This window comes from Salvia hispanica, unplaced genomic scaffold (assembly GCF_023119035.1).
Source record: "Salvia hispanica cultivar TCC Black 2014 unplaced genomic scaffold, UniMelb_Shisp_WGS_1.0 HiC_scaffold_31, whole genome shotgun sequence".
NCBI classification, from domain to species: domain Eukaryota; kingdom Viridiplantae; phylum Streptophyta; class Magnoliopsida; order Lamiales; family Lamiaceae; genus Salvia; species Salvia hispanica.
In genome coordinates, this window is record NW_025952036.1 from 15,298 (window position 1) to 38,837 (window position 23,540).

Genomic DNA, 23,540 nt, shown 5'->3' on the forward strand with positions numbered 1-23,540 from the left:
AAAATATGTCACATTTAGTCCGAATCTGACGAATCATTAAAATTTAACAGTCAACGATTTTTAAATCGATTTTGACCGGATTAAGTTAATAATTATATTTAATTAATGTCTAATATATATTATCTAATAAAATTGGGGATCTGCGTCACCTTTGCCGAGCAGATCTCCGTGTGCCGTGCTTAGCGGACACCAAGGGCCTAACCTTCCTTGGATTCGACGACGGATACGACGACGGTTTCAAGCTCAGCTACGACACCAAAAAATTCATGACTAGTATACGAAGCAACGGCTCCAAGGCCTTGAGAGAAGCCATCGCCGCCGCAGCGGAGGAGGGCCGCCCCGTCATGTGCCTAGTCTACACGGTCATCCTCCCCTGGGCGACCGAGGTGGCGCGTGCGTGCAACTCTGGATCCACCCCGCAACCGTCTTCACCATATACTACCACTATTTCAAAGGATTTTCCGATGAAATCACCGAGAAATCGGATAATACAGGCTGGAAAATCCAAATCCCCGGAGCTCCGCTGCTCTCCAAAACCGACCTTCCCTCCTTCCTCCTCCCTTCGTCCTCGGAAACGCATAATTTTGCGTTTGCGGCGTTTAAGGAGCAGTTCGACTTGCTCGACGCCGAGCCGGGCAAGCCCAAGGTGCTCGTGAACACCTTCGACTCGCTCGAGGCGGAAGCGCTCGCCGTGTTCGGCCGTTACGAGCTGATCGCAATTGGACCGTTGATTCCCTCCGCCTTCATCGACGGAGAGGCTCCGTCGGAGGAAAAGTCGTTCGGCGCCGACCTCTTTGAGAAATCCGAAACCGCAGTCATATTTCTAATATCTAATTAACCCTAACCTAATTATATACTAGACATTAATTAAACATAATTATTAACTTAATCCGGTCAAAATCGATTTAAAAAACGTTGACTGTTAAATTTAAACAGTTCCGTTAGATTTGGACTAAATGTGACCCATTTTTATTTGTGATGGACCAAATAATTCAAAAGATAATTTTATGGACCAAAAATCAAAAAATCGTCATATGTTAAGGACCAAAAAGGGACTTTAGTCTTTCTTATATCTACATATAGTGTATTACAAGCAAATATCATCAATATGACATAAGAATATCAACACTAGTACAAAGAAAATATCAACAAGGATTTGATTGACAGCATTTTTCAAGATTTTTTATATATTTGTTGATCAAAAATCATGTCTTATCAACAATTACTTAAAACTAAAATAAAAAATATCAAAATTTCATCATCCGAACGTCGTCGGAACATATGCAATTGAGATCTCGTTGGAATCCTTATAAAATTATCTTTAATTTGATATATTTTTTTATGAAAAAATAATTTAAATCGAGAGAGTTACGTAAATTTAAAGTTTTAAGATGATTTTAATGAGAGAATTGACATTAATACCCTCTAATTTTATTTATTAATTTTCTTAATTAAAAATATAAGTTGCATTATTTCAACCACTAGATATTCTAATCTGATGGCTAAAATTTAGTTTTAGTTTGGAATTACTAATTATTAAGTTAGCAATTAACCACTCGTCATAGACGGATTATTCAAACATTTCAGCAGTCGAAATTGCAAATAGAGTTATTTTGTAGATTATTAAGCAAATAACCTTCTATAAAATACTGTGAATCAAAAATATTTTTTAGACAAGGAAATCGCAAAAATGATAATTGCATAATTTATTGGTCAATTAAAGGATGGTGGGATCATTATCTTTCACGAATTCTTATGCAAACAGTATCCAGAATTGAAGAAAATAAGTATGCAAACAAAATTCCAATATTGAGAATTTGATAGATAAATAAAGAAAATATTATAGTAGGAGTAATATGCATTTTAGCTATAGATCGTACTAATGACTTATCTTTGAATCAATTCGGCCCAAAGGAGTACAACAACGAGCCCAATCCGTTTAATTACATAAGCTTAACAAATCAGCGAGAAATTGCAAATTAAGTGGTCCGATTTAGAAAAAAATGTAGGACAAAGATTTTGCTATCTTAACTTACTCTATAAAGTAGACAAGTGATACATTGAGTCATTATGGTTAGAAGTTTCAAATAGTTTAACTTAGATACTCTTAATTAAAGGTACATAATTAGTTTTGCTTTAGTCGGAAAACAAGGTAGGTGTGATTTGTAAATTGCTTAGCCCTAAAGAAATGGCTTACCAATAATTAAATCAAACATAAATGCACCTAATACCAACAAAAATACAACACTTTGTACAAACAATCATCATATTCTCGTGTTTTATTTTGTACTATTACCAAGCAAATCACATAAATTTACAATTGAAAATTTGATGGGAATGAAAAATGTATTTTTGAAAAATTACAAATAGCAAACTAATGCCTAATTAATTTAATTACTTAATGAAATAAAAAAAATAATTAAATGGGATCCATATATATATATATATATATATATATATATATATATATATATATACCCCTATATAGGAGATGATCAAAATAAGAATGCATTTAAATCCAAAAATGCAGCCCAAATCTTGGCCCTAGGATTAGATAATCTAATGGTCAATAATTAACTCAAAACACGGAAGGTCATAATTAAGTAGTTTTAGGTCATATTATAAGATTTGGAGTTTATGTTATGTTAAGATTATTTTAGGTCATGCTTTGTTAGCATGACCTAAAAATAAACTAACTATGACCTAAAAATGCCCTACGTATGACCTTTGTTCTGCGTTTCTGTATTTAAATCTGGTCTTAATAGATCAAAACCCTATATATATATATATTGTATTGTACTACAGTGAAATATTGCTGAAGAAATAAGAGATTAATTGATGAACTCATAAAGGGCTTTTTCAATTTTATTTCATGAGATATATTTTGGTAGTAGTTCATTATAAAATATGGAAGTAGTTATCACCCTAGATGAGTTATTACCCTTGCAAAATATGGAAGTAGTTCATTATACTTATATTATATATACTAATAAAAAAAAATCACCGGATTGATATGATTGTAGGAATAGAATCTTTCCCGGTGGATCCAACAATTAAAAGAAACTAAAAGCAAAAAAAAATAAAATATGATTATATAAGCCATTTTAAACAGTTAAGGTTTGTCAGTTGTCAAGTGAACAAGAAAAACGAATATGCTATTCATGTATATAAAGAGAGAATCTTCATTATTGTGAAACCTACTGAATCGCAAAATTAAATTATCATATTATATTAAGTATATTTTTCAATTGAAGAGATTATATTATCTGGTACAGCTCTATATCGAGCCCTCCGCCACGTCGGCATACCTAACGAGACCGTTGGCCGCCGACTTAGTTGGCTCCAGCCACGCTCTCAAATCACAATCACCAACCGGTACCATTAATTTGTTAAAAATTATATTATGACGTTAACTATATCTCCTTTTAGTGTGAAAAAAGGTTAACCTCGCCCAAGCCCAACCTTTTAATGTTTACAAAAGAAAAAAAAAGGGTTTTTTGAATGGATATTTTGCTCATAGTCTTCACGTGATTGGGGAATTTCTACTCTATCAGATTAATCTATCTAAAAATAGTGAACTTAATCTTTACTTTCAAGATTAATGAATAAGCCAAAATTTATATAATCAATGTACTATAGTTTTATTGGCTATGCTTATAAATATTCCAAAGTTGTCTCGCATTCTATTCTTATTAGACCATATAATTGTTTTACTAGAGCTGATGTTTTGTTTTTATCTGCATAATAATTTATTTCTCACGAGTTATAAGATAGACATAGGTAGTAGAAACCAAAGTACAGAACTCAAATATACTCCATATAAAGGGTAATGATATTATGGGGTGAAAATGTGAAATCTATTTGAAATTTAGTACTAATACAAATCAAATTACAGAACTCTAGTATATATAAAAAGTGAAGAATATACTACTCCTACTACTTATTACTCCCTCCGTCTCAAATAATTTGTCCAACTTTTCTATTTCTGTCCGTCCCACATAATTTGTCTAATTTCACTTTTACCACTTTTGGTAGTGGATCTCATATTCCACCAACTCATTCCTACTCACATTTTATTATAAAACTAATATATAAAGGTAGGACCCACATTCCACTAACTTTTTCAACCCATTTTTCATTACAATTCTTAAAACCCGTACCCGGTCAAAGTGACCCGAATTATCTGGGACGAAGGGAGTACTGCTCTGGTGTAATCTAGACTTTAATCAAAGACCAATATTCCCGTTATGTGAGAATGAAGACCTTTTGACCGGCATTCCCGGTATCCGGTGACTCTTCTCAACGAACACTTGATATAATCCCGTTATAAAAGAAGAACGCTAAACTTGTGAGGTAGAAGAGCGCATTATTGTTCGCGGGAGGGAGAGAATCGACTTCTCATGGCGTCGCAATTGCAGGCAGCCGCGCCGGAATCGGACTGGAAATCCGACGTTTCAGCCGACGCTTTCGACGAATCTACATTCTTCCTGCGCCGTTGCTGCTGCATCTGGACTTTCCCTTGCTACGGCACGCCCAAAACCAAAAATTGGGAGCGAATTTCGACATCGGAGACCGAAGACGTCGCCGGAGACCGGAGTTGGTGGAGCGATGGAGTGGAGGCGTTTAAGAAGGTGAGGGAATGGTCGGAGCTAGTGGCGGGGCCGAAGTGGAAGACGTTCATCAGGCGGTTCAACAAGGCGCCGGCGCGGCCGAAGTCGGGGAAATTCCAGTATGATCCTTGTAGCTACGCGTTGAATTTTGATCAAGGTCCGGGGCAAAACGGTCAATTCGAGGACGACGGAGTTTTCCGAGACTTTCCGTCGCGGTATGCGGCGATCCCGGCGCAGAACAGCCTGTTGAAGGACGGTGCGACGCTCACGTGACCCCTGCGATCTGCGCTGACGTGGCGTGCAGAAAGTCGGTTGGGTAACGCAAATGGAATATAGTTGGGTGGGCACATTTATTTTATTTTTAGTGAATACTATTAGTACTCATTAATTTGTTTTAGGCATTTTTAGTTATTTAATTTTTTCAATTAAATTGTTAAATTACATGTTAAAGATTGAATATCTTCAAAATAATTTATTTGTAATACGTTTCCTTCTATGAATGATGATTTTATATACTCTATATATTATGTCAATGCGTGTATAAGTGATAGAGTAAATGGTTGTGGCGCGGTTTTGGTCTTCAGCAGCCTATAGGCTAGTGTTTGAATGCTTTTAGGAACATCAACTTTTTGTTTTTTTTTTATTATAAGAGTGAATTATATAAATAGTATTTGATCTTTCACTTTCGCATATAAATGGTACCTGATATTTATTTTATATCGTTTTTGGTACCCAGTGGCAAAAATAACCCTAGGTACCAAATATGTGATTTTTTTTCATGGGGGATATTTTTGGAAATTTCCATTAAATAGTACCAAATATGTGATTATTTTTTCTTCCTTTCTTATTTCTCTTTTTCTTCATTAGTTTCTTCTTCTTTCTTTTTTCTTCATTTTCTTCATTTTCTTCTTTCTTTTTAGTATTTTATCCTCCTTTCTTTTATTTTTTTTCTCCTTAGTAAAATATTTCTTCTTCCTTCTTTTTTCTTCTTTCTTTTTAGTGATTTATACATACATCTAATTGCATTCATAATATAAATAAAAAACAAAATACCTAATTAAATTAATTATTTAAAGTAATTAAATCAATTGAATATTTTTTATTAAATTATTTTATACTCATTTTAAGGTTGAAACACCTAACTAAAAATACAATTCACAATGTTATATTTTTATTAAGGCTATATTGATTAGTTACTAATTTAATGTAAATTAATAATAATAATTATTATTACATAATATTATGTGATTCATAACTTATATAATTATACTACAATTATTTATTAATCACTATCAGTTTTTAGTATTATAACAATAATAATCTATATTGATTAATTACTAATTTAATGTAAAATAATAATAATTATAATTATTACATAATATTATGTGATTCATAATTTATATAATTATACTACAATTATTTATTAATTACTATCAGTTTTTAGTATTATAACAATAATAATCTATATTGATTAGTTACTAATTTAATGTAAAATAATAATAATAATAATAATAATAATTATTATTATTATTATATAATATTATGTGATTCATAATTTATATAATTATACTACAATTATTTATTAATTACTATCAATTTTTAGTATTATAACAATAATAATTAAATATAATTATAAATATAGTTATATTTAAATATATTTGAATGATATTAAAAATAAAAATTAATATTAATATTGATTAATTATAATAGTATAAAGAATTAGGAGAATGAGAGAAGATATTATAATATCACTTTTGGTACTAATTTTATGTTTGCCCAAAATACCCTCTATGACATAAATGAGAAAATATATTTGTTTAAAGGGCATTTTGGGAAGAAAATTGCATCAGGTACCAAAAATGTGATTTATAAGTACCAAAAACGATATAAAATAAATATCAGGTACCATTTACGTGCGAAAGTGAAAGATCAGGTACCATTTATGTAATTCACTCTTATTATAAAAAACAATTAATATTCTGGGTCATATTCTAATGCTTATAGCACCCTAATCCAAAATCAAGACCAAATCTCCACCTTTAAATTTTAAAATAAGTGGATGAGATTAAATCTTATGAATCTCAATAAATAGTAGACAAATTATCAACAAAAGGGTAATATCGTCATTATGTTATCATATGATAATTTTCGTGAATGTTTTTTTATATCAACATAGTGTATTACAAATATCAACAATATGACATAAGAATATCAACACTAGTACAAGAAAATACCAACACATATCTATTGAGATTTTTACATGGTTTTATTGAGATTTTTTGATATATTTGTTGATAAAAATCTGGTTATCAACATTTACGAAAACTAAAATAAAAAATATCAAATTTCATCATCCGAACGTCGTCGGAACATATGCAATTGAGATCTCGTTGGAATCCTTATAAAATTATCTTTAATTTGATATATTTTTTGCGAAAAAATAATTTAAATCGAGAGAGTTACGTAAATTTAAAGTTTTAAGATGATTTTAATGAGAGAGAATTGACATTAATACCCTCTAATTTTATTTATTAATTTTCTTAATTAAAAATATAATCCATGTGACATTATTTTAACCAGTAGATCTTCTAATCTAATGGCTAAGATTTAGTTTTAGTTTGAGATTGCTAATTTATTAGCGATGGATCACTTCCCTATTCTTGCAAATATTAACCTTAGTCTGAAAAATATCTTGAAATTATTACTAACATTATTTTGGCTCCAGTATAGAGGTTATGGCTTTGTAAACTAATTTGACGTGACACATTTTTTTATGAAGCGAAGGCACAATTTAATTATAAGGTAATTTTTGGACTTTCCATATATACATAGTACTACTACAGTATATACACCCATAACTCAGAACTCATAAGGCTGTATGCAGTAAATCATCGTTCACAATGATACAAAGGAAAAGACGAGAAGCCATTATCTATATGAGTCGAGTTGCCGCAAATTTGAGTTCCTACTTAATTCTATATAGGTTCATGGGCTTCCTGGCTTTGGTGGAAATCCATGATTGAGCATGCTGTGTTTTGGTCTCTGTTAACCATTTTTGTACGGTATGCTTTGTATACGATCCAAGTTCTTGGTGATGTTTATGCGTTGTAAACGATGATTGTTCTTGTTGAGATGTATACTTGGGGTGATGTATGTGTGTTTTTTTATCAGAAACAATCAAAGTTCTTCTCGAAATGCTATACTTAGTGATATCTACATGTTTTTTTTAATTAAAAATGAATAGTGCTCAAGCTAAGAAACGATGGTGAGCTAAGAGTAAGAGTACAAACAACTAAAGACACAAACCAGGTGAAAACTAAGAAAAGTATATAGGGCTGCCACAAACACCCCACACTTCTCGTAAAACAGACAAGGACCAAAGCAGAAAGCTTGGAGAGCAGAAAAACATGTTCTGCAAAAAGAAGTCCAACCAACAAGAACAAGAGACAGCCAAAAGCATAAAATTAAAAACACCAAAAAAAAACACCACCACCAAGACCGAGACAAACGAAGCTACTCAACCGAAAAATTGTGAAAAGTGAAGACGTACCACGACCACCTCCAAAATATCACTGATTTATGCTTTTTCTCGGAGTCTTGGTTCTTTCCTCTTTCTAACGTTGATAAGATCATCAACACACTTGATTAGGTGAAAAGGGAAAGGTAGGACACCAACAACCTCTAATCTACATACCAAGCCAAAAAAGACCTTTTCCATATCCCAATTAGGGTTGAGTTTATGAAAAAATAACTCCGTTCTTTTCCATATCTGCATGTTGTTGATCATACACAATCGTTGTTCTTGTTGAAATGCTATAGTTGGTGATGCATACATGTTCCTCGGTAGAAACGATCAAGGTTCTTCTTGAGATGTTATACATGGTGATTGATTTCAAACGATTATTGTTCTTCTTTAGATGCTATACTTGGACCTTGGTTATCACGACCGCCGGCAGAGGCGGAGCTACGGTGGGGCATGGGGCCCCTTGGCCCCCCCTAGCCATTTAAACTTTAAGTATAATATATATATTCGGAAAATATTTATTGTCAAGGTGTTTGGACTTAAGATCTTACCAGCAGGAGATGCTGAGTTCGATTCTCACTCACTCCTATAGTTTATATATTTGCCCAATGTAATATTGTATTTTAACTACTTTTATTGTAATATAACTAATAGTTTTACCTATATTTTCTAATATCTATAATTAAATAATTTTGTTTTACTTATGAAAAAACTTAATTTTATTACTAGTAGTTTTTAGTAGGTCATCACAAATTGCTTATATCAATTATTCTTGATGTGATTAAATTTGCTTGATATGCATTTATTCTTGAGTACTACATATTTGAAAACATTCTTTTAGTTTTAATATTTTCTATATGATAAAAAAGGCAAAATATTAGAGGGTCTACCTCCGACTATCTGCAATGACAAAAACATCAAGAGATACCCGCAATTATTACCTACGGCAGAGCTAGAATTTTTCTTCTTTTTGGCCCTCCCGGCCCATCGTAAAAATTCTGGCTCCGCCACTAACTGGCGGTGACTGGATAAGTGTGTAATTGCTTGCTCTAATCAGGTTTAATTCCCCTGAATATTACATGTATTGTGGACACACCTTTAATTTGTAGATTCAAAGAAGTAAGAATGATGTTATAGGACATCCATAGTTTTTTAGTATAGAGATTCAGATATGGATTTGTTTGGAATTAATCTATAGCCCATTTATAGGTTGAGTATGAAATTCCACTGTTGATTTGTATGGAATTAATCTATAGCCCATTTGTTGTTTAATGGTCTAACAATCAAGTTGTCGAATTTAAACTTATCACATTCACATTCACAATATAAATTTGAAAAAAGTAACTGTACCCAGATTAATCTGAATTAATGACTATTTATCCTCAACGAAACAATCACTACTTGGTAAAAAATATTTAAAAAAAAATTAAAAAGACGTAAAATAGGAGGATTGACTAGGGTCAATTTTGATGGAGTATTAAAATCCAAAACGTCATTTAAAATAGTAGGAGTACTAATAATTGGACGTTACAAAAAGAGTATTTGATTGGATTGAATTGCAGCTCATTAATTATTTGGCAATATGAACGTTGACGCCACTTGAGCTATATGGCCTATGAGGGCCAAAAGGAAAAGACTAGACCATTTGATCTCTTACATCACTGCAGTTTCATATTTGTCATTTACATTTATGAACTTATTTAACATATTGTAGGGAATTTCGGTGGGGTCGAATGTTTGATCTAATTTATGGTTAATTTTGCGATCAATATTTCTGTCGTGTGTGTTGTCGTCTGATGTCAAATTTCATGTCGCTACTTTCACCTTCTCTTTGTTTCTTCTATAAACTATCAACTGTCATTCATTTGCTACTCTTACTCCTTGGATTTATTTTATGAACAAATTAAATCGGTAGTGATTGTGGTTTTACAATTTTTGTATGTTGCATGAGTAACAATTTTTGACACGATACTAACACGCACAATCTTTATCTTGTTTTATCACTTATCATGTTGGTACCGACGCATGATAAAGATATGAGTTGATGTCGTCTAAAATAATTTAATTTTGTGTTGGCATTCATGTCCAATATCTAAATGTGTATAAATACAGGTAAATTTATATACTCCCTTCGTCCCTGAAAATTTGTCACATATTTCCTTTTCCGTCAATCCCTAAAAATTTGTCACCTTTTACTTTTACCATTTTTGGTAATGGACCCTACATTCCACACTCTCATTCCCACTTTCTATTACATTTCTTAAAATCCGTGCCGGGACAAATAGTGTCAAATTTTAAGAGATAGAAGGAGTATTATTTAGTATTATTTTTATTTGAATTAAGGGTTTTATATATATTGTCGTGTCATCATAGTATTGCATCAATATAATCGAAATTGAGCTCATGTGAGCATATCCTTATTGCATGGACCGAGTGCATGAATGATCTTATCATGTCAATATATAAACGATGTGATATATTTAATGTTGAACGAGAAACTTGCCATCATGATTTGATATGTGTTTTAAGTATTCATGTGGAATGTCTATGATGTAATTCTACACGACGAACTGAATCTATTAAATTTTCATGATATTCAGTATCGTAAAATTTCAATTTGCACATACACTTATAATGATGAGTGCACAATAGCTTTTCAACCAATTATGGCAAGTGATGGTTTGTCTAAATTTAAATCTGACAATGGTCAGATTTTACTATGCATGTCCATTTGCATAACATGAGGTCCCAAGGCATAGTGTGTTGTCCTCATATATTTATTATGTTTGTTAACTCATGTCTATAAAGTAGAAAAGATTATAATGTGTGTGTTTGTGTTCATATACAATGGTCTGATTTTAATACTTAACTCTATCTTCATTTGGAGTTGAACATTGGTGTCATTTTAAAATTAGGAGATGTCAGATGTCAATCTAAGTTTCGTCGACTCTTTAATCTTAAAACGACGCGCGCTATTATGTTCCGAATGGAATAGAGAATATTAACATGAAATACATGTGAACATGTCTTGTTTATCTTGATTTTATTTTTTTGTTTAATTTATTATCTTGATTATAAGTAGAGAATGTTGAAATTTGAGGAATTATTGTGTAGAGATAATAAGAGTTGGGGGCCAGGTCCTCACATGGGACATGTTCCCTATACATATGCGTGTGTTATTTGGTAAGGTCGTGGGCTAGATATTGCTTGGTTGATAGGGTGCACTATGGTTGCCCCATTCCCTTTCTATTCTCTATTATCCAAAACAGTCCAATTTTCTAATCATTCATAGAGTTAATAAAATCGATACTTTTTTCAGTATATATCTATTCAAGTAAAAATTTATTTCTCCTTTTAATACTTCATCGTCCACCAATGAGAAATGTAAAATTTTACAGATACAAAAGGTTAACCTTACTTATATTTGTTTAATTAATAAATGAGAGTAAAATGAGTTATAGAGGTAAACTTATCAAATGTAATAAAAATGAAATGTGACAAGTAATAGAGTACACTAACACGGTAACACCATCTGATTTGTTCATATTATAATTTTTCTCTTTTTAATATTAAATTCTATCTAATACCGTAGAATTTTGTTGGGATTAATAATCTACTAATTGATAATTACCTAAAATTGAAACTGGACATATTAATTTAAACTCTTTGAAAATAGAAGGAAAAAGAAATAAATTAAGCTTTGATCTTGTGAGCTACTATAAATTAGATAGCCGAATAATAATTTCTAATTATTATAATTAAAAATAATATGTCAATGATACTCTAAGAAGATGCTCGTAGATTTTAATCGACATATCATTCTTATTTAAGAATTTTAATGTCTTTCTATATAATTAGTTAATTTAGGGACAGTATTATAGCTAGTGTATTAATATCTTCTATGTAAGCATTTAATTTATAGCTACAAGCCTAGAACCAAAGACCTAATTATACTAATTTTTGAATTATTTTTCCCACTTAAAAAACAAATGAGTAAATGGTGTCGAGGAGATTAATCCAACGAGAAATAAATAGCATGGACACATATGTATAGTTGTTATAAATATATGCGTTCTTGTTTGACTGTAAAGTTATCACTTAATTTCAACCAGAAAAAAGGCGCTTAATATTTACTTAAATAAAAACAATGAATACATTTATTTATTGGGGAGGGGGGTCTCAAATTGAGCATGAATAAAAATATACTACTACTTTCTTTTGATCATATTAAACATATGTTCGGCCACTTACAAAAATGCCATTGTAAATCAATGTTTAATTTAAAACTCACATCACTTATTTGTCTTTTATTTTCTGATTTCCTTTTACAAAATCGTTCTCTTCTTTCTTTAAATTGTTTTTTCTTCTTCTTTTGAAAAAAACATAAAATCATCTAATCTAACGGGTACGAAGTGATGATTGGGTTCAATATTTACGCTTGTGATGACAAAATCCATCAGTTCCAATAAATTTCTTCATGTTTTCTATTCCTTATAAAGGTGAACCACATTAATGGTTGTGAGTCGGTACTAAATTCACTCATGAATTAATCATGTTCTATTATACTATATGCGAAACGACACACTCTACTAAGGTGAAACAATTATGATTATTTACTTTTTATATTAATTAAGTACATTATGGAATAATTAAAGGCGTTATACTTTTCTAATGGATTCGGCCATTAGAAAAATTTATGTGCAAAATTTGTATAGTATATTATATTACGATCAAAATCAGTTATACCCAAATTAAGATTCACATGCATGGCCGCCCGAAAAATCATTTAAATATTTTCACTTGCTATCACTGACAAAACTAAATGAGTCTGGCTACGTGAATTTGATAACGTGATATAACATGTCTTGTCAGCATAATTTTGGAAGTAAACCAAACTTAGTCATGTAATTAGAATCGATTAAAATAGTATATATTTATATAAGTAATGGAGTACTTTTTTGGTATGCAAATTAATATTTGATCAACTTTAAATAATGTACATAGATGTAATTGTTATCATTTTATAAAAACTAAATTTTATTTCCCTCATATAAAATAATCGTTCTCTACATTCCTTAAAATTAAAGATTTTGAAGACGGTATAGATTTTAATTTATAATTAGTGAAGTAGGAGAGACTAGTGGAGTAAAAATACATTTGTAAATACATGTTGTAATTTTAAATCCAACACCAAACCATTGTGATACTATATTAAGCTTTCTGAGATTTGGTTAGACTAGTTCCCAAGATTTTTTTCATTCCATCACATGTCAAATCCCCCTTTTCATTAGTCCTCTCACCACTCATGCTGATGCTCCACTTTTTTATTACTACTACTTCTCACAGCCATTAACACATTTCTCTCTTTGTGTGTGTGTGTGACTGATTCTCTTGAACACACACCATTCTCCATAACTAGTATGGTTTCTACATGATCATCAGCAATGGCACCAAGTAGTGTGGTAGTCACACTTGATCGGCCCGACAACATCTCCCTGATCAAGATGAACGAACAAAATCCGGAATCAGCAAGATTTCATGAGAAGCAGAAAGCTGCAAGCCCCAAGCAGTTCACTTGGGTGCTTCTGCTGAAGCTGCAGAGGCTTCTGGCTTGCATTCCATGGGCAGCAACGAGCACGTGGGCAGCTCTCGGGTCGATCAAGAAGCGTGTAGCCTCCTCTGATCCAGAGGATCCGAGGTACAGAGGCAGATTGTACATGTTCATCAAAGCATTCCTTGCTCTCTCATTGATAGCCCTTGTGGTGGAGACTTTTGCCTATTTCAAGAATTGGGATTTGAGTTTGGTGAATGTTTATCATCCATGGGAGGTTGAGAGCCTTGTGCAGTGGTGCTACATGTCTTGGATGAGCTCAAGAACTGACTATCTTGCTCCTTTCATTGCTGCTCTTTCGAGATTCTGCGTTGTCCTCTTCATGATCCAGTCGTTGGATCGCCTCGTGCAGTGCTTGGGATGGTTTTGGATTAAGTTCATGAAGGTGAGGCCTGTTTTGGAAAGGGATGATTGTGGTGATGTTGAGGATGATGGGATGAGTTTCTATCCCATGGTTCTTGTTCAGATTCCTATGTGCAATGAGAAAGAGGTGAGTTGATATGCAAGAAAGGTAAATGTGATCATCTTTTGCTTTTGAATGTGACTGATTAACGTTTTCTTGTTGGATTTTGAAGGTGTATGAGCAATCAATTGGTGCTGCTTGCCAGCTAGATTGGCCCAAGGATCGGTTTCTTGTCCAACAGGCGCGCTGGTCATTCGTGAACAAGGACGAGAATTTGCTGACTAGGCTTCAGAACATAAACCTATGCTTCCATTTTGAGGTGGAGCAGCAAGTGAATGGCCATTTCCTGAATTTCTTCGGGTTCAATGGGACAGCCGGGGTGTGGAGGATCAAGGCCTTGGAGGACTCCGGTGGCTGGCTTGAACGGACAACAGTCGAGGACATGGACATAGCTGTCCGTGCTCACTTGCACGGATGGAAATTCATATTCCTCAACGACGTTAGGGTGCTCTGTGAGCTGCCAGAGTCGTATGAAGCCTACAAGAAGCAGCAGCATCGCTGGCATTCCGGCCCAATGCAGCTCTTCAGGCTATGCCTTCCCGCAATCTTAACTTCCAAGGTAATCTATCTATCATCTTGTAATAGAATAATTCAATGCCTTCAACGATCAAGACTCGTGTAATAACTCATAAGTGTTGGATTCTTGTAGATATCGGGTTGGAAGAAGGCGAATTTGATCTTCCTATTCTTTCTGCTAAGGAAGCTTGTGCTTCCCTTCTACTCATTCACACTCTTCTGCATCATTTTGCCACTAACCATGTTCATACCCGAAGCTGAGCTACCGGCTTGGGTGATATGCTACGTCCCCATTGTCATGTCGATCCTCAACATCTTACCCGCGCCCAAATCCTTCCCCTTCCTCGTGCCATACCTACTCTTCGAGAACACAATGTCAGTCACAAAGTTCAATGCCATGATCTCTGGCCTATTCCAGCTTGGAAGCGCCTACGAATGGGTGGTGACAAAGAAAACCGGGAGGGCATCAGAGTCGGACCTAATAAGCCTGGCCGAGAGGGAATCCAAGAATCAGGGGGAGGAGAAGATCCAGCGGAGGCTGTCTGAATCTGGCCTAGAGATGCTGGAGAAACTGAACGAGCACAGGGTGCCGGTTGTGAGGAAGAGGAACAGGATTTATAGGAAGGAGCTTGCATTGGCTTGCCTTCTGCTGACTGCAGCAGCAAGGAGTTTGTTGTCTGCTCATGGCATTCATTTCTATTACTTGCTGTTTCAAGGGATGTCTTTCTTGGTTGTTGGTCTGGATTTAATTGGTGAACAGGTTAGTTAAATCCTAGGATGTAATAGTAACTGTTCTGTTTTGTCTTCTTTTTTATGTGTATTGATGCTTATAGATAGTCTAGTTCTGAATAAGTGGCAAGTGTAAGCTTCAGTTTTCAATTGGATGTTATGGATAGTGTTAGCACTTAGCAGAGGTATAGATATGATTCTTTCAATTGTATGATAACCAAGGGTAAACAGTATTTTGGAATTATTTATATATATGTAGTTTTCAATAAATGAGTATTTAAGTTGGGATCTTGATTCCAATTTTTTGCTTTCTTATTCTGTGATTTTGTGGTGGAACCATTTTGTTTTATGATTGAGCTTCATTGAAAATGCACAAGAAATAAGTTTGTGTGCCTTTAGATACAAGATGATTAAATGTGAAATGAAGGTTGAGAGTATGGCATTGGATAAATCATAAATGAGTATGCAATTTTGGCAATGCGGATCTCCTACTCCAACACTCCTACTTCATTCCTACTCCAACATTCACAACACAATAAAATGATGTTATAAAATCCCACCATCACTTACATGTTAATTATAGCATATTATTTTATTTTATTTTATTGTGAGTGTTGGAGTAGGAGTGTTGGAGTCGAATATCCTTTTCGAAACTTGGGAGGTCTAAATTTTTAATTGGGTGCAAGACATAGAGTTATATACGTAGTCAATTGTGCAGTCCATTTACATTATCCAAGATAGACCTGTCATCAAAGTCTTAGCAAAGCAAGTTGGATTTATTTTGATTGTGGGATACAAAATTACAAATGCAAGTTAATATGCAAAATAGTTGCTTCACAGTAAGAAAAATATTTAGCCACAAAGAGAATTTATAAGATTTTTTTGAATTACAAATGCAAGTTAAGATATACTTATAACTATGTTTTGAATTTATAAGATTTTTTTTTACAAAACTAGAAAATCAACTGGAGACAAATTTCAGATTTCACATTTGATTGCAGTAAATACACAAACTTTTATTGATTTTCAAAATCTTATAAATTTAAATACAGTAATAAATTATGAGTAGAAATAATCTTGGCCGGACCGCTGGTTTGGAAGTTTGGATAGAAAAAGAAGCGGCATTCAACAGAGCCTCGCACATTAATTACCGCCGGAGCAATTCCATTCTCCACCTAATTCCACTCATTACTACGGAATTCTTCCATATTCGTTCTTAATTATCTTCTCCCGAAGTCAGAAATCATTCCCCGTTAAGGTACTACTCCGATATACATTTATCTTGAACATTGCACGCCACCTGTTCGACAAAATGCACAAACGCACCGGTTCCACTCTTCCACTAAAAATAGTGTTGTAGCAGGTGAAGAATCAATACTGGTGTCGTAAAATGATGGTTTCCTTGAGCAATGCGCTAGTCCTTTGTCCTCAGCAACAATGGGACATTGCAGCCAGAGTAGCATTGCGCTCTTCTAATGGCCGCTTCACGTGCTCGAGTAAAGGGTACAACCGTTTTCCAATTCGTCTCACGCTCTCGAGTTCGAAAAGACGGGCGAGGGCCGCTGCAGAAGGGTTGTGGGAAGACCCCGACGATGGGAGTGATGACAGTGAGTTCGAGGATGATTATGACGACAACGACGAAGAAGAAGACGAGGAAGCGGAGGAGGATTATAGGAGTGATTGGGAGAACAATGGGAATGATAAGGTTGTCGCTAGCAAAGCTGAAGCCTTGTCTATGAAACAGTACGAGGAAAGTCTTGTTAGAGGTCTGTGATTTGGAGTACTGCATTGCTTTTTTGCTTTTCTGCTAATATTTGTTACAAACGAGGAAAATAACTCAATTTCTTGCTTTTTTGTGAAATGCAGATGTTGAGCACATGTTGAGGCCGGAGGAAATAGCAATTTTGGAGCAGAACAAAACTCCTAACCTAGATATATTGTCAACGGTAGATTGAGTTGCTATGTAGCTATGATTTGTTTGCATTTGTGTTAGATGAGAATTGGTATATTGATTTCTTTTTTATTATTGGCTCATCTTGATCATGTTGTGTTGGTACAGGAGAAATGGAAGCCTTTCCATACCTTTGCTCTAGCTGGACAAATAAAATTTATGGATGGTCTCCTCGAGAATGGATATGATATCGAGCTAGTTGATAAGGTACATGTGTTTCCATTCCATTTCTTGCTTGGTTCGTGCAATTTTTTAAACGAACTTGGTTGGACAGGGTGGGTCGACTGCGCTGCATCTGGCAGTCATTGGAAAGAGAGAGGCCGTCATTAGTCATCTCTTGAGGAAAGGAGCAAATCCTGAAGCACGAGATCAGGTATACAACTGTGTGTGTGGTTATATATGATCATATTTCATTCCTGGATGGTTTCAAGGATTATTGGGCATTTTTTCCGATCTTGCACAGGACGGTGTTACTGCCCTCCATTATGCTGTTCAAGTAGGGGCGATGCAAACTGTGAAACTGTTGATGAAGTACAAGGTTGATGTGAACGTCGCTGATAACGTGAGCCTCTCCCTGCTTTAACCTTTTGATGGATATACCATATATGGTAGATCATATTGTTCTTTGCAGGAAGGATGGACACCATTGCACGTGGCAATGCAGACGAGAAACAGATACATAGCGAAGATCTTGTTAGTTAATGGCGCTGACATAAACAGGAGGAACAAGGTAACATTAGCTTTAGATCAACAGTGGATTAAGTTTAGAAAGTTAGTAAATTCTATCATTCGACTCCAGTGTTGATCGGATGTTCAACTGCAGGATGGGAATACGCCCCTTGATCTTAGCTTATGTTATGGCAAAGAGTTCAAGACGTATGATCTTGCCAAAATGTTGAAACAAGTTGCTGGTAGCAGAAATCTCGATTTAGGCAGAATTGGAGTGTGAAAGATGGAGACATGATGTTGCAGAAATCTCTTTTGAAGCTTTATGTTGCTGTCTCATTCATGGGATTAATCTTTCATACGCCAATGAAGAAAATGTATTATAGGATGTGATTTTGTTGTTTTCTTTAGTTTGTTCTGTCGTTTAACCCAAACGAAGGCTGTAACTAAATCAAGCCAATCGTGAGCTATTTAAAATTCAACCCAGAAAAAAGTCCATTCAAAACTCGAATGTTTAGTTAATGAGCTCTCGAGCCTCGAACCAGGCTCGACATCAACTAGGCCGTGGGTGTTTGGCTTGGTCAACTCTTTTATCACAGCCTTTGGTTGAATTTAAATTGTTTTCTTTTATGTTACTTAAATTATTGAGTGTCGATAAATGTTACTACTACAAAATGAACATACAGTCAGTCCACCTAATCTATCTACTCACTCAGGACTCAGCTAATAATAAAAAGAATAAAAAGGACAAATTTCAATTAGTTTTGTGAGTTGAAATTCGGGTGAGGAAGGTGACAATTTTCCACTCCACTCTTTTTTAATTTCTGTTTCTGTTAGTGGAACATGATCCCAAGTTTTGTGGTGGTTCATCGTAGGTAGGGTTTCTACTATCAATTCGAAAAACTGCAAATTTGGTTGAGCTGAGAGATTATTCGCCGTTGGTTTCGGAATCCTGCTGGTTTCGAAGTCGGGGAAGAGACAACAGAATGGGGGATGAAAAGGACGCCTTTTACGTTGTGTGGAAGGGGGATATTATTGGAGTCTATAAGAGCATCAATGATCTTGAATCCGTTCTTCGATCTTCGGTTATTTTCTTCGCTTTGATTTTACCTGTGCTTCTTTCTTCGTCTTCCAGTGTTTCTGTTGATCTGAAATTATTTACCTGTGATTATATGTGTAATGGCACGAGTTTTGTATTTGGTTCTAATTTATGTTAGGTTATGTTTGATATGGTATGTATTCAATTCTCTAGACTAGAGCCTTTTGTGGATATGAGTAACTAATGACGTTCCATCACTTTAAGCTTAAAGTTGCATCCTACTCCATATTTAATTTAAGTAGAAATGTTACAAGTAAAAGATTTACTGTTTTAGATTGTATATGAAGCAATTATATCTAATTTCTGTATGAGATGGTGGTGTGTTTTGTTCTGTTCTTAAGGTTCCTATGGGCTATACATAAATCTAGTCTAGACGTGGAGTTGACATGCTGAACGGCTGTATCAACTAAAAGTAAAAATTATTTAAAGTAGGAAGTCTTATAAATTTACAATGATGGATGGGCTCTTGGCAATTGGTAATTGGCAAAAGTTACCTGATTCCAACTATAATCTGCCTAACAATTTGTGAGATTGTGCTAAAGGTTATGTTCACTGAGTAATTATGTATGCACTTTCTTTTGTAGGTGGATGATACTTCAGTTCGCGTGTTCAAAGGGTATGGCTTGTCTAAAGAAGCTGATGAGTACCTCTCGTCACACGGACTTAAGAATGCTATATATTCTATTGATGCCAGTGAAGCGCAAAATGACCGTTTTGGCCAACTTATCACATGCCCTTTTCGAGTTAGATTCTGGACTTGTGTGCAAGTGAATGACTTTTATGCCCAAATCCTTTTTAAAACGTGGCTATATTTTATGCATCTGACCACACTTAGTATGCCTTCCAAGTGTTATAGCAGTGTGAACGGTGTGATAACCGGTAATACTTACAACATTTATTAACAACCTGCAAAATTTCTGAATATAGGAACCAAATTCTTCCACGAGTAAATCATCTAGCAAGAATCATCAAGAGAAGAGACCGCAGGTAATTTTAGTTAGGACTTGTGGTTGTGGAGTTGAAGCATGTGAATATGAATCTAGTTGGAGTTTAAGTTGTGAATTGTTCCACTCACCCTAGGTTGATACTTGGCACTTACTACTTTACATGCCTATTTGCTAATGGGGCTTTTCCTGGATGAAACCAATACATCATTTTTCATGTTATTTTGTATTGTTCCTGACAAGTTATGGCACTTCTACTTCTGAAATAGAGGCCTATATATAGACTTAGTGATTCTGTTGTGATCATTGAATAAACATTTAGCTCCTCTCAAAATTTTGTAGGTTAATTTTGATTGTGCTATGCGATATTTCTCATCATTTACTCACAACATCCAAACCTATTACCTACCAAATATCCAAATTTGTTGTTCTTTCACTTCTTATGTGGGACATGGAGCATATGATATGAATTTTCTTTAATGTGTTGCATAGTGCTAGGTTTATAAAGATGCTTGAAATAAATCTATTCCACTGTTCAGAGAAATATTGTGATTTTTAGATCTAGGTGATTAATTTTGCGCTGTTTGTGTTTATTTTCCAACAGATGATTCTTAAACTCTCTCTATCTTTCTGCCTCTCTCTTCCAGCAGGACATAGTTGGTTCAGCTTCTTTTGCAGCAAATCCTCAATTAAAACCTTCTAAATTAGACGATTTTCTTCAAGGTCTACCAGTTTCTTCTTACTGCGTAAGTTGTTATGAGTCATTCTCATGTTTCGATTCATCAGCAAATGGTGTAGAATAACCTGATCATTTAAATTGATATACTACTAGTTAGCTTCAGTTCCACTCTAACAGTGTTTTCAGATATTTGCGACAATCAGTATTATGGATGCTTCTGGGTTTTGACAAAGTTAATTGTAGGAAAAATCTTAAACCTACTACTAGAGGCCTTCACAGTTATTATGCCATAATATTTCATGTTTTGGTGGCTGACATATATTATGCTTCCCTTTTTTTCAATCCATCCCCTGAGGCATAAGTTTGTATGAGCTGTGTCTAAACATACTTTCACTCACAATTCCTGTTTCCGGTTATTTACAGAGTTCCTGTATTATTGAGTTTGATGGTGCTTCAAAAGGAAACCCTGGACCAGCTGGCGCAGGGGCCGTCCTGAGATCAGCCAATGGGGGCATGGTACTGTCATCTTAATAGTGAATGCTATGTCATTCTACTTTGATCAACTCTTTACACCTTGTTCTCTCTCAACTTGCAATTGACTGCCACATCATCGTGTGAGTTTGTGTGTGTCACTCTGTTTGAAGTTTTGACATAATTTGCCTCAGAACTTGAAATGATAAATCATGAGTGAAATATCCGAATAATCTACAGCATCACATAATTCGTCTATTGTTCTTGATTTCTAACATAAGAGCTCCTTACATTTTTCAGTGTGTCCATGATCTTGATAGGTATTTCGGCTGCGTGAAGGTGTAGGTATTGTGACCAATAACGTCGCTGAATACCGAGGTGCCATTTTAGGCTTAAGATATGCTCTCTCAAAAGGGTTCAAATATGTACGTATGCAGGGAGACTCTAAGCTAGTCTGCATGCAGGTACTATGGTCTTGCTTGTCCCATTTACAGTTTCTCATGTTTCCTTTATTTGTCCCTCAAACAACAGAAGAGGGAGAACTATCAAATGACCTGGTAATGTTAGCATAGTAGTAGGAATGGCTTACACACTTTATACTATTTGAAAAGCTTTTCTTTCTCATCTATTCTGAACATAATCTCTAGTCTTCTTTCAAGTAGTTACCTCCTTTTTGCTTTATCTCATGGACAGGTTCAGGGTCTATGGAGAACCAAAACTCAGAATATGGCTGACTTGTGTAAGGTGGCTAAAGAGCTCAAAGATCAGTTTGCATCATTTGAGATCCGTCATGTTGAAAGAGTGAGTTAAAAATATTATGACTTGATTCTTCCCTGCTTTTATTGAAAAGAGAACTTCTGTGGACGAAGGAATAAAGGGATTAAGTTCAATTACAGGTGGCTAAATTTTATGAAGTATGAACATCAAAAAGTGTTTCTGTTAACCATTAGCATCACCTATTGAAACAGCTTGTGCCTTATGGGGTGGCTACTGTAGATGTTGTACGCCACATGGTATAAGGTTTTCATGTTAATGTAGTGTCATTTGACTCATTCCGACTGTCTGGTAATAGTTATATGATCAGCAATCTTTGAATTATGTGGTACTGTATAAGATAATGTACTTTATCTACCTGGCTGATCTTAAATGCATTCCCTAGTTAATTTTTATGGGCCCATATAAATTCTCCATTTATAAGTTGATCATATTTTCTGATGGTCATGCACAGCATTTTATCATCAATTCTATCTTCATTAAAAATGCATACTCTTGCATGTTATCAGGAGTGCAACACTGAAGCTGACGCCAAGAAAACCCTTTTGCATTACATCTAAAGAGTAATTCCTTTAGATTGTTTTCCGCAGTTCCTACTTTATCGTCTCTCGTCATATACGCATTTGTAGAACTCACATCAAATTACTGTATCAGATGGCGAAATTCAAGTGGAATGCATGAAGTGAAGCTCAGTGGTCTGCTTTAAGAACGTCAGTTATTGACAAATGAATGACTGCATTTTTTTGGGGGAAAGCTGACAGTGAAGTTGTTAAATATGGGGAAGATATCTGTTAAAATGGAACTTCTTTTGAGAAGTTTTTGGAAGCTTCTGCTTACTACAATCGTATGTTAATTCAACTAGTTGTCTATCTAGGCTACATGTACTAGTAAAATTCTATTGGTGGAAACATAGGGAGGGAAATTGTTGCTATGATGGATGCAAGTTCCCCTATTCTGTAAGGAGCCGTTTATTATATAATCATTTGATGATGCAATTGCTGTATATCACATTCTACTATAGCTCTTTCTTAAATTAGAAATTGGTGACAATGAAAGGAAAAGAAACATGATCTGAAAAGATGGATAGAAGGAATGAATTCAGGAAGAAAATGCTACAAGCCAGTTCTGTTCACGCACTGCCAACAGAAGAGCTACATCAGTGCCTTCAAATTTGGTGGGAAACGACAATGCAAAGCCCGAGCTTCATGTTGCAGAGTTCGAATTTGAGCTTCTACGTTGAAGATTTGAGCTTCCCTGCATCCAGGTTTTATAGATTTGCCTTACATTTTATGGATGTTGAGCAGCATATGTATCGATTACCGTATTCACTGTATTCAGTATGCATTTAGGCTTTAGCTATGAACCTAACTGTGTTTACGCAATGAGACACGCTGTCATTGCTACAAGACACAAAAATTAGTCTCCAATCCCTGCTTTATTGAGAGAAAGCTTCTAACATCAGCTGGTAAAGTGCTGATGAATATGGTAGAGCGACGAGAGTGAG

General features: G+C 34.6%; 4 protein-coding genes across 5 annotated transcripts; all 4 read left to right on the plus strand.

Annotated features, from left to right (window-relative positions):
- The first annotated feature begins 4,400 nt into the window (after window positions 1-4,400).
- LOC125198875 lies at window positions 4,401-4,883 on the plus strand. Its single transcript, XM_048097124.1, has one exon. It carries the CDS (start codon window positions 4,401-4,403, stop codon window positions 4,881-4,883), a length of 483 nt encoding a protein of 160 aa, XP_047953081.1.
- Window positions 4,884-13,400: 8,517 nt separating this feature from the next.
- On the plus strand, window positions 13,401-15,722 carry LOC125198874 (xyloglucan glycosyltransferase 4-like). Its single transcript, XM_048097123.1, has 3 exons — window positions 13,401-14,234; window positions 14,320-14,766; window positions 14,857-15,722. Exons 1-3 carry the CDS (start codon window positions 13,578-13,580, stop codon window positions 15,490-15,492), a joined length of 1,740 nt encoding a protein of 579 aa, XP_047953080.1. The 5' UTR covers window positions 13,401-13,577; the 3' UTR covers window positions 15,493-15,722.
- Window positions 15,723-16,479: 757 nt separating this feature from the next.
- On the plus strand, window positions 16,480-18,457 carry LOC125198879 (ankyrin repeat domain-containing protein EMB506, chloroplastic-like). Of its 2 annotated transcripts, none has more exons than XM_048097128.1 (8): window positions 16,480-16,710; window positions 16,813-17,218; window positions 17,319-17,398; window positions 17,512-17,610; window positions 17,678-17,776; window positions 17,867-17,965; window positions 18,035-18,133; window positions 18,227-18,457. In XM_048097128.1, the coding sequence occupies exons 2-8, from the start codon at window positions 16,843-16,845 to the stop codon at window positions 18,350-18,352; spliced, it is 978 nt and encodes a 325-aa protein (XP_047953085.1). In that variant the 5' UTR covers window positions 16,480-16,710; window positions 16,813-16,842; the 3' UTR covers window positions 18,353-18,457. The 2 variants fall into 2 exon arrangements, with proteins under 2 accessions (XP_047953085.1, XP_047953084.1); XM_048097127.1 differs by having other exon boundaries at window positions 16,481-16,710; window positions 16,816-17,218.
- Window positions 18,458-18,741: 284 nt separating this feature from the next.
- LOC125198876 lies at window positions 18,742-22,596 on the plus strand. The gene is made up of 9 exons (XM_048097125.1): window positions 18,742-18,860; window positions 18,945-19,154; window positions 19,753-19,911; window positions 20,096-20,155; window positions 20,760-20,858; window positions 21,215-21,307; window positions 21,583-21,726; window positions 21,956-22,063; window positions 22,546-22,596. The coding sequence occupies exons 2-9, from the start codon at window positions 19,056-19,058 to the stop codon at window positions 22,594-22,596; spliced, it is 813 nt and encodes a 270-aa protein (XP_047953082.1). The 5' UTR covers window positions 18,742-18,860; window positions 18,945-19,055.
- Window positions 22,597-23,540: the final 944 nt, after the last annotated feature.